Genomic DNA, 12,325 nt, shown 5'->3' with positions numbered 1-12,325 from the left:
GGCTTCCAAATACTTGCTAATTTTCACAATAAGTTCAAGTTAGATGTTACAGTAAGTATTAATATTTTAAGATAAAGAATTTGAGCTCTAAAACGTAGAACTGAAGTCTCTCGATTCCGGACAAGTTTCTGTTTAGCAATGGATAAGCTATAATCAATTTTGTGGTAGTGCTAAGATTTGGTTTTTTTATTTGTTTTATTTTGTTTTGTTTTTAAGCAGTCAATATTTTCTAGTTTTTACTTTCGCAGACAAAAAACTTCTATAGTTTTTTTTCCCACAGATATCAAAGTGAAATTAATTCCAGGCTCTTTGTTAGCCATCAGTTCTTTCTTTCCTTTCTAAATTCTACCTCTGGTTATCTAGAACCAGAAAACACTTTAAATCTAGGTCATTGAGTAAGAAAAAAAAATTTAGACCAGCAGTTTTCAAACTTTTTGGTCTTAGGATATCTTTATATTCCTAAAAGTTATTGAAAACTGTACTATAAAAATGGTTGAAAATACCAAAGATCTTTTGTTTATGTGAATTATAGCTATCAATATTTACCATATTTTAAAAATTAAAGTTGAGGAGAGGATTCTGGGAAGCTGATCAAATAGGTCAGAAAATCCCAAGCTCACCATGTTTTCCCCACAAACAAAACAAAATTATGCTTCAGAACAAACATAGACTGGTAAAAAAAAAAAAAAAAAAAACAAAGAAAAAAACTTGGGGCAGAGCAGAGGTCTTCTAGGAACAACAATAGAAGATTAGAAGAGGGACCCCCAAGACCAGGGTGAAACCTGTGTGAAGTATATACATCTCCAATCTAATTTCCCCAAAACAGCCAGTGGGAGTCCTAGGGCTAACTGGGTTAGGAGGTAGTCTCAGCCCAAACTACAGGAACTTTCAGCTTAGGGACAGATTGGGGAATCAGGGGTCTGAGTCCAGGAAGACTAAGGGAACCCTGGCTGATTAGGAACATCAGGCACCTGTGTGCTGAGACATGGCCTTGGCCAGAAGGAACCAGCACACCTGGTAATCTCAAAAGGAATGGGGCAGGATTGGTGCTGGCTGAAGGCACTTGCAGGAGGGTGAAGCCTTTGGTTTGGGGTTCCAGGTCAGAGAGGAGAACTGAAATAAAGCTAGAGGAACTGTCTACCCCCTCCGTAATTACAGTGCTTACATTAATAAATTTTCTCTTTTTAAAAAAGTGATTAGGCAAAGGAAGAAGGAACACAGAAACTTACTGTGGGAATATGGTAGACTAGGGTTTATCTTCAGAGAACCAAAGTGAAATTTTAAAAAGCCTCTCCTACCCCAAAAAGTAATGTTAAATGGCTATGTGCCCCCAAAAAATTTATAGAAAAACTCAACTAAAAATCAAATGAGGAAAAAAAATCCAAAAACCCTTAGAAAATTAAGAAGGAAAAAAAGTTAACCAACTAGAAAAGGAGATACAGTCCTAAGTAGAAAATAATTCTTTGAAAATTAGAATTCAGTATTATGGAATGTTATTGTTCTGTAAGAAATGACCAATAGGATGATTTCAGAAAGGCCTGGAGAGACTTACATGAGCTGATGCTGAGTGAAATGAGCAAGACCAGGAGATCATTGTATACTTCAACAACAATACTGTATGATGATCAATTCTGATGGATGAGGTCCTCTCCAACAATGAGATGAGCCAAATCAGTTCCAAGAGAGCAGTAATGAACTGAACCAGATACACCCAGCGAAAGAACTCTGGGAGATGACTATGAACCACTACATAGAATTCCCAATCCCTCTAATTTTATCCGCCTGTATTTTGGATTTCCTTCACAGGCTAATTGTACACTGTTTCAAAGTCCAATTCTTTTTGTACAGCAAAATAACTGTTTGGACATGTAAACATATATTGTATTTAACATATATTTTAACATATTTAACATGTATTGGTCAACCTGCCATCTGGTGGAAGGGGTGGGCGTAGGAGGGGACAAGTTGAAACAAAAGGTTTTGCAATTGTCAATGCTGGAAAATTACCAATACATAAAATTTTTGTAAAAATAAAATAAAAAAATAGCTAGGTGGGGCAAAAAAAAAAAAAAAAGAAAATTAGAATTCAGGAAGGGAAAGTCAGTTGAAGATAAGTGACCAATAAATAATAGAACAAAATGTAATGAATGAAAAAATGGAACAGAATGTGGAACTTCTTATAAGAACAATAACAAACCTGGAGAACAAATGAAGAAGAGAAAACATGAGAATAATTGGAGTACCTGAAAGATATGACCAATAAAAGAACTTTGATGAAATAATGCAATAAATAATTAAAGAAAATTGTCCTGAGTGATAGAACAAGAAGGAAAAGTAGGAACAGAAAAAATTCACTGATTACCCACCTCAGAGATTCTTCAAGGAAAACACATAGGAATCTTATTGCTAAAATTCACAACCCTCAGGTCAAAGAGAAAGTTTTATAAGAAACAAAAAACAATTCAAATATGCTGGAATTATGATTAGAAATGTACAGGATTTATCAGCAGCTATAAAAGACCACAAGATCTGGGATATTATATATCATCAATCAAAAGAATTAGCCCTGCAACTAAAAATATCATATTCAGCAAAACTTAATAAAATATTGAATGGGGAAAAATGGACATTTAGTGAACTCACAGATTTTTAGGATTTTGTCTCAATCAAATTTGACCTTAATAGAAAATTTAACATATAAGAGTCGCCATCAAAGACAAATTTCAAGGGATTTAACAAAGTCAAACTGTTTATGGTTTATATGTAGAAATCTAAACAGTATATTTAAGATCGACATCTGTAATGGAGTAATTGAAAAGGAAGACTGGAGTTGAACTATGACCTAACTTTATATAGCAAAACTGAATAGGAAAAAATAACAATAGTAATTATACTATATGATTGAGGTGAAGACATCATGATACAAAAGCATTAGATGGGGGAGTAGGGCTGGTAGTTCTGAAAATCCACTCACATCGAGAAATGGTTAAATAAGGAACAATCAATCGATTAATTAGTCAATACACACACAGCATAAAGGGGAGACATAGTACCCTCCAAAATCTATAAAGAAATAAGGGGGAAGGGAATAGGATAAGATGGGATATAAAAGGATGTGTAGATTAATGTGAATGGGATAAATGGGTAGGGAAAGAATGGAGGGGGAGAAGAAGATAAGGGAGGAATCTAAATAATAGCAAGGCAAATCAAAAAATAGAACTAAAGTAGAAGAATTAGAGGGAATAAGAATACACACAAACACAATTACAAGGATCAGTAGTAAAACATATTAGAAAAAATTGTACGGCTAGTAATCAAAGTCAAAGTCAAATTTAAAGATTCAATCAAGAGAGAAATCTACATTATATCTCAGTCATGTTAATATTGTCTTAGATGCATATATAAATATGTGTATGTATATATACATGTGTGTATTTGTGTGTGCATATGGGGATATGTATGTGTATATAAAGTTGTGTTATGTAGGTATATGTATGGGTGTTAATACACACACACACACACACATATATACATATACATACAAATATGTATGTGTATACTTGGGGGAGGTGAGAGGGGATGAAAGGGGAAAGAATAAAGTAAAAAGTTCATAGCAGAGAACAAAAAAATAACCTATAAGAAATAAAAGAAAAATGAACAATTATGAATATGATATCTTTTATTATATGTGCTTTTTTGAAATGGAAATTTATTATTATATATTTTGATTCCTCCCTGATGTTCTACTGGGTGCATGACAATTTTCATTTTGTTGAAATTTTCCTCCTTTTTCTCTTTTTTTTTTCTATTTGGCTTTTTCTTATTTTATATTTAGTTTTAAATAAATATTTTTTTTAAAATTAAAATGAATACTTTAAAATATTTATTTTCATTTTGAAAATTTTACATGTTAATATAATACATTTTAATAAAAATAGTCATATTTTCAAAAGCAAAAAAATAGAAGTATCAGTTTTATATATTTTTGTAAATCTTTTAATATCTGACCTAATCAAAGATAACTGAATTTTCATATCTGCTCACTTCTGCAAAGAACTAAGAGAAGTGTCCTATCATATCTCCTTTATATCTTGGCTATTATAATTTCATTCAGTTTTGATTAAAAACAACAACCTTAAAAAAAAGTTCTCATAGTATCTAGAATTCTGTTTTCCTACTTCTTGACTGCAGAATCTGTTAAAGGCTGTGTAGATATTAAAGAGAATTCACAAGTCTATATGTTCACTGAAGACAATAATTCCTTAAAAATTAGAATTGGGCAAGTGGAATCTAATGACTTCATGTGGCATCAAGAAACAATAAAACAAAGTCAAAAGAATGAAAAAGTAGAAAAATGTAAAATTTCATAGGAAAAACTGACCTAAAAATAGATTGAAAAGTGATAGTTTTAAAATTATTTAAAGCCATGATCAAAAATGAGCCTAGAAATCTGATTTCAAGATATTATCATGTAAAACTGTCCCCCAAATATCCTAGAACCACAGGGTAAGATATGGAGAGAACTTATTGATTACAACTTGAAAGAAATCTCAAAATAAAAATTCCCTGGAGTATTATAGCCAAATTCCAGAGCTCCCAGGTGAAAGAGAAAATACTTCAATCAGCCAGAAAGTATTCAAATATTGTGGAGCTCTAGTCAAGATTACAGAAGATCTAGTAGCTACTACATTAAAGGAATTGAGGGCCTGGAATATGAATGATATGCTGTCATACAACAAAAGAGTGGGAATCCAAGCAAGAATAACCCACGCAATAAAATTGAGTATAAAAAAATCCATCAAGGAGAGAAAATGAACACATAATGAAATAGAAAACTTTCAAGCACTCCTGATGAAAAGACCAGTGATGAATAGAAAATTTCACTTTCAAATATAAGAATCAAGAGAAACAAAGAAGTACACATGAAAGAGAAATCAAAACAGACTCAATAAAGTTAAACTTTTCCTTTCTCTATGAGAAGATGGTACATGTATCTTTTAAGAACTTTATCATTATTAGGAAAGTTAGAAAACTTTAACATAGATGGCACAAGAGTTATGTTTTTAAAAATGGGTAAATGATGAAAAGGGATGCCAGGGAATAAAGGGGAAGGGAGAGGAAGAATGAGGAATAGAAAGAAAAATAGAGATAGAAATATTTCCCTAAATATAATACTCCATGGAATTTTCATTTTGGGATTTCTTTCAGATGGTAATCAAGGTTTCAAAGGGGTGAATATTGAAAACTGTATTTGCATGTATATTGAAAAGTTAGACATTATTATTAATGATATCATAATTTCATTAAGTAAAATGAATGCGATAACATTCCAGAATTTGTGGAAGCAGTCAAAGCAATACTTAGGGGAATTTTTTTATCTGTAAATGCATATATCAATGAAAGAAAGAGCAGATCAAAAATCCCCAATTAAATAACAAAATGGAAATTCTCAAAATCAAAAGAAAGATTAATATAATTAGAAGTGAAAAAAAAATTTAAATAAAACTAAGAACTGGTTTTATAAATAAACCAGTGAATCTGACACATTGTTGGTGGAGTTGTGAAAGAATCCAGCCATTCTGGAGAGCAATTTGGAACTATGCCCAAAAAGTTATCAAACTGTGCATACCCCTTGATCCAGCATTGCTGCTATTGGGCTTATATCCCAAAGAAATACTAAAGAGCGGAAAGGGACCTGTATGTGCCAAAATGTTTGTGGCAGCTCTTTTTGTTGTAGCTAGAAACTGGAAGATGAATGGATGTCCATCAATTGGAGAATGGTTGGGTAAATTATGGTATATGAAGGTTATGGAATATTATTGCTCTGTAAGAAATGACCAGCAGGAGGAATACAGAGAGGCTTGGAGAGACTTACATCAACTAATGCTGAGTGAAATGAGCAGAACCAGAAGATCTCTGTACACTTCAATGTTGTATGAGGATGTATTCTGATGGAAGTGGATATCTTCAACATAAAGAAGATCCAACTCACTTCCAGTTGATCAATGATGGACAGAAATAACTATATCCAGAGAAGGAACACTGGGAAGTGAATGTAGATTGTTAGCACTACTGTCTATCTACCCAGGTTACTTATACCTTCGGAATCTAATACTTAATGTGCAACAAGAAAATGGTATTTACACACATATATTGTATCTAGGTTATATTGTAACATATGTAAAATGTATGGGATTGCCTATCATCAGGGGGAGGGTGTGGAGGGAGGGGGGATAATTTGGAAAAATATTATAAATATTTAAAATATTATAAAAAAATTACTCATGCATATATACTGTGGGAAAAAAAATTCTAAATAAAAATAAATAAATAAATAAATGAACCAGTGAATAAACTTGATTAATTTGATTAAAGAAGAAAAAGAAAAAGAAATGGATAGTATCAAAAATGAAAACAACTCCATTAAATTAATTTACTTATTCAATACTATAGCAAACTACTGAAGAATTATTTTATAGAGCTAGAAAAAAGAGTAACTAAGTTAATTTGGGAGAACAAAAGGGCAAGAATGAAGAACCAATAGAAAAAAAATGTTAAAGAAAGTAGCCTAGCAACTCCAGTTATGAAAACAACTTGGTTCTAACTAAGAAATAAAGTGATGGATCAGTGGATAGATTATGTATCTGGTACATGGTGGTAATATGAACACAGTGATCTAGTGTTTGATGTTTGAAAAGCCCAAAGATCCAAGTATGGGGGGTAAGAATTCAACATTTGACAAAAATTGCTGGTACAACTGGAAAGCAATTTGACAGAAACTAGGTGAACATCTCACCATATACCCAGATAAGGTCAAAATGAAGAAATGATTTAGACAAAAAGGGTGTCACAAGTAAATTAGGTTCTCCAATTGATAAATGGTCAAAGGATATGAATAGATAATTTTCAGATGAAAAAAATAAAACCATCCATAGTCATATGAAAAAATACTCAATTACTATTGATTAAAGAAATGAAAATTAAAGCAACTCAGGTACCATCTCTCACCTATCAGATTGGCTAAGATGACAGAAAAGGATAATGATAAATGTTGGAGGTATAGGAAAACGGGGCTACTAAGGCATTTTTGGTGGAGTTGTGAACTGATCCAGCCATTCTCAAAAGCAATTAAGAACTATGCTCAAAGGAATATAAAACTGGGCATACCTTTTGAAGTAGCAGTGTTTCTACTGGGCCTATATCTCATATATCATAAAAGAAGGGAAAGGAACCATATGTGCAAAAACATTTGTAGCAGCTCTTTTTGTGATGACAAAGAATTGGAAAATGGGTGAATGCCATCAGTTGGGGAACGGCTGAATAAGAACTGATTTCAGAAAAGCCTGGAAAGACTTACACAAACAATTCTGAGTGAAGTGAGCAAAATCAAGAAAACACTGTATATAGTAACAACAAGATTGTGTGGTTAGCTATGATGGCCTTAGCTCTTCTCAGCAATACAATGATCCAAGACAATTAGAATAGGCTTTGGATGGAAACTGCCATCTGCATCCAGAGAAAGAACTATGGAGACTAAATGCAGGTTGAAGCATATTGATTTTCATCTTTTGTTTTGTTTTCTTTCTTGAGGTGTTTTCTTTTTGTTATTATTTTTTTCCCAACACAACTCTTTTGAAAGTATGTTTAAAATGATTGTATATGTATAATCTATATCAGATTGCTTGCTGTTTTGGGGATGGGGGAAGTAAAGGAGGGAAGGAGGAAAAAAATTGGAACTCAAAGTCTTAAAAAAATGAATGTTGAAAACCATTGTTACATGTAATTGAAAAATAATATACTATTAAAATAAAATTTAAAGGGGCAGCTAGATAGAACAGTAGGTAGAGCACCAGCCCTGAAGTCAGGAGGACCCAAGTTCAAATTTGGTCTCAGACACTTAACACTTCCTAGCTGTGTGACCCTGGGCAAGTCACTTAATCCCAGCCTCAGGGGGGGATATATATATATATATATACCCACACACACACAAAAGGAAAATGTCAAATGCTGCAGAGAATGTGGGAAAATAGGACACTACTATACTGTTAGTGAAATTGTGAATTAGTCCAACCATTCTGGAAGACTATTTGGAAATAAAACTGTACTTACCCCTTACCCTTTGATCAGGCAATACCACTACTAGGTCTGTATGCCAGGGGAAAGGAAAAAGAACCTCTCTGTCCAAAAAAAATATAGCAGCTCTCTATGGTAGCAAAGAATTGAAAACTGAGGGGATTCCCCTCAATTGGGACATTTGATGTCATTAGATGATGATGGAATACTATTATGCAATAAGAAATAACAAGCAGGTTGCTTTCAGAAAAAAACTAAGAAGTCTTATGTGAATTAAGGAAAAGTGTAATGAGCAGAAACAGGAAATCTTTGTGCACAGTTATATAATAGTGTAATAATAATCAACTGTGAAAGGCAGCTACTCTGATCAAGAAAGTGATTTAAGACAACTCCAAAGAACTCATGATGAAAAAGGCTATCCACTTTCAGAGAGAGAACTCATGAAGTCTGAGTGCAGAAGGAAGCAAGCATACTTTTTGAAACTTTCTTTTTTATTGTTTTATTTTATTTTGTTTATATTTTCTTTTGCAACATGGCTAAAACAGAAATATTTTGCAGGGCATCATTTGTATAATTAAAATAACATTTTTGCCTTCTCGAAGGGGGAGGGGCAGATGAGAAGACAAGTTTTTATCTTTTAAAATTAAAAAAAAATTTTAATGATTGTTAAAGTTTTTGTTTATATGTAAATAGGAGTCTAATATTTTTAAAGAATGGTTACTTTGATCAGAGATCAGTTTTGAAACTTATTTCATTAAACAAAATTTCAATGTAGGGAAACATACAAAATAATTCTTAATAAGATCATCTTACAAATTGGGTATTTACAATTTGATGTGTTTAATTCAAAGTCCACGTGGTCTATTTATTTTAACTTTGAAATACCAGTTCTAGAAGGATAATTTTTAAAAATTAGTAAATGTCCCTTTCCCATCTAACTTCTCTCTCTCTCTCTCTCTCTCTCTCTCTCTCTCTCTCTCTCTCTCTCTCTCTCTCTCTCTTCTCTCTCTCTCTCTTCTCTTTTTCTGTCTCCTCTTTCTTTCTTTCTCTCTTTTCTCTCTCTTCTCTCTCTCTCTTTTTCTCTCTCTCTTCTCTTTCTCTTTCTCCTCTTTCTTTCTTTCTCTCTTTTCTCTCTCTTCTCTCTTCTCTCTCTCCCCTCTCACTCTCTCACTCTCTCTCTCTTTGCTTTTCTCTTTTCCTCCCTTACAAGGGATCTGGAAGCCAGAGCACAAAATGAGTTCTTTAGAGCCTTCTTCAGATTGCCAAGAAAGGAGAAGCTACATGAAGTTGTAGATTGTTCTCTTTGGACACCATTTAGTCGCTGTCACACAGTGGGACGGATGTTTGCGTCTGATAGCTATGTCTGTTTTGCCAGCAAAGAAGATGGCTGTTGCAATGTCGTCCTTCCACTTAGAGAGGTAGAATCTATCTCTGAATCTCTATGTTTGTGAGTCCTTTTTGCACATCTTTGCCACTTCACCCCATAATTGAAGTTATGCAAGGGGAACCAGAAAAGAAGCACTATCTTCCACCAGGTCAGAGATGAGTTTCCAGATATGTAGACCTTTTCCTTACATGTGCAGCAGGAATCAAAATATTGGGTGTGGTTTTTTTTTGTTTTTTTCCATTTTTTCCCCACTCTTTTCTATTGAGAACTAAAAATTTTGAAAAGAAATGACTTATAAAAGTAGCTTACCGTGACTTCTTCTATATTGATGAAGCTGTAAAAAATTTACATGTAGTAATTAAAATTTTTCTAAGAACAGTAAGTGAAGGAAAAAAAAAACTAATTTTCTTTGCAGTTCCCCTCATCAAACCTTCTCCATAATCCCTAAAAAAAGCCCAACCATTTTTGTTTCAAAAATTTTTTTAAAAATTGTAAGCAGGGTAAACTTTATGTTCTTGGTAATTCATTTAAAAATAAAAAATAATTCCTTGAAATAGTAAAAGTGAATTAAAAATAGTCATATTTAAAAATAATATTTCTAGTGGAAAAAAAACAAAGATATGAGAATTTTAAAACTTAGGTTTATTTCCAGATCTAAAGCAGCTTGTCACCTCAGGCAAGTTAATTAATCCCTGTCTCAGTTTTACTATCTATAAATTGAAGGTGATACCTATTATTCAGGTAGCAAATGCAAGATCAGAGGAAGGAGAAAATAAGCTTAAAGTATGTCCTAGCAACAATGAAAACAAAAGACTAACACATCAGGGACATCTCATCAAGACCAGATGTTTCCTGAGTGATGATGTAAGAATATGAAAGATAGATATGTGTGTGTGTATGAGAAAGCAAATGATCTTTTTCTAAAAATAGTGCTAAACATGTGATAATAATGATGTTGTGATAATTGTTTCTTATTCATAGCAACAGTGAGAACATTCAAAATAATCAAAGAGGTTAAGATCTGCCTGAGAAGCATCAAGAAATAGTGAATAGAGAATTTCTGAATGACCCAAGTTCATGTTTTGCCTCTGATTCATATTGGCTCAGTACCAGGCTATCATCTAAATTCTCAGTGCCTTAGGCAACTCTAAGACTATAATTTGCAGAACAGCGGTTGATCTGCATTGGTGAAGGAATTTTCCTTTCTGGGAGTACCCTATACAAGTCTGAACAAGATGGGGGGAAAAAAACATTAAAAAAGAATTTGGCTAGTCAGCACTTGGATATCATCTTGCAGTCTCCAAGGAATTGTTTAAATTCACCTCAGTTTGGGGTTAGGCTCTTTCTATCCATTTTATTAAATTAATATGGATTCTGGTTTTGATTTGGCATGTACTAATGAAAAGACCAGCATCTGGAGACAGGAAGACAGGAAAATTCTTTATATTCAGACACTGCTTGCAGTTACCTTTTTGTTCAAGTTTTTCTGAATGTTCAATGAAACTACTTTCTTTCCCCTCATATTTTGACATATAACAATTTTTTTAACAGGTAGTGAGCATAGAGAAAATGGAAGATACCAGTCTCCTTCCTAATCCCATCATCATCAGTATAAGGAGCAAGATGGCTTTTCAGTTCATTGAACTCAAGGATAGGGAGAGCTTGGTGGAAAACTTGCTCAGGAGATTGAAACAGGTTCATGCTAACAGCCCAGTGCATTATGACACCTTGAAAAATGAAGCTGAGGTATGATGTTTCAAATTTATATAAATATATATCTATATGTCATATAGATGCATATTTATCAGGCTCAAATTATTTAAGCTCAAATATATATGCATATATACTTTATACATATGTATAATGTTCTGGTTAGCTTTCTGGAGGTCTTGGGACCAGCCTTCATTTCAGCAGAATAATCACCATGAGAATAGTCAAGGATAAAATCCAAAATCTTTATGATCTCCTTCACAGTCTGTCTCCTTCGTCTGGGCCCGGGTTAGCTTTCTAGGGGACCTTCAGTTGGAACTTGGTCTTCTTAGTGGAGGAATGCAGGAGGCAGGAGAGCCACCATGAAGATCTCTATCTTGAAGTCTGTCTGTGGCTGAGTTTGTCCCAGTTTATATACTCTATTTCAGTTACATCATTACAGTTACTGAGAATAAACCGATCATTATATCACTGGGGAACCATTATTTGTTGTAAGATTCAATCAATCATACTGAACTAGAAAACTCACATGTTAAACTAGATAACCATTGTCTTATCAATCCCACTGAGTTAACACCTTGTTGCAGGATTTAAATCACTCATACAGAATTCCTGCCCTTTACACATATGTGTATATATACATAAGTATGTATATATACACATATATGCACATATTATGTATATTACATGCACTCAGAAATTCAGTTATTAAACCTCTCCCAAGTGTTTTTTGTTTGAAGGTTGATTCCAGGCCTATAAAAATAACATCCTCTTGAAATTCTGAATAATGTGGAGAACATAAAAAAGGCATTTTACCCTTTGGGATTGAGGATACAGCTGAGGATATTTATTGGATTATATAGTACGATGTGGCTAATAAGCTATTGGCTTTGTTTTCTCCCAGTAACCCACAGAGGCTGTCAAGAAATTTCTTTGTGTAGATACAGAAATTATTGTCATTTGACTCCAAAGCCAAGGATATTAATGCCTGATAATTACTGAGACCTGTTGATGTATCAAGAATGCAGAGAAATTATAGTGCCACTGTTGAATAGCACTCCTGATATATTTATTGCCAGGAATAGGAGAGAAGCCTTGAAAAGGTTGAATTCTCATCTGAGAGTAATTAGAAATACAATGCATTTCCCAGAACAG

The 12,325-nt window shown here is 33.3% G+C and overlaps 1 protein-coding gene across 3 annotated transcripts in view; it reads left to right on the top strand.

Moving 5' to 3' along the window:
• The window catches only part of TBC1D8 (TBC1 domain family member 8), a 113,464-nt gene that overhangs the window by 79,908 nt on the left and 21,231 nt on the right, over positions 1–12,325 (top strand). For all 3 annotated transcript variants that reach the window (XM_074300420.1, XM_074300421.1, XM_074300422.1), the window contains exons 6-7: positions 9,284–9,491; positions 11,012–11,206. In XM_074300420.1, coding sequence (XP_074156521.1) covers positions 9,284–9,491; positions 11,012–11,206 — 403 coding nt within the window. The remainder of the gene's footprint in view (positions 1–9,283; positions 9,492–11,011; positions 11,207–12,325) is intronic.

Source organism: Sminthopsis crassicaudata, chromosome 3, assembly GCF_048593235.1.
Source record: "Sminthopsis crassicaudata isolate SCR6 chromosome 3, ASM4859323v1, whole genome shotgun sequence".
NCBI classification, from domain to species: domain Eukaryota; kingdom Metazoa; phylum Chordata; class Mammalia; order Dasyuromorphia; family Dasyuridae; genus Sminthopsis; species Sminthopsis crassicaudata.
The sequence above is the reverse complement of the archived record's forward strand: the minus strand, read 5'-3'. Positions and strand labels throughout refer to the sequence as shown.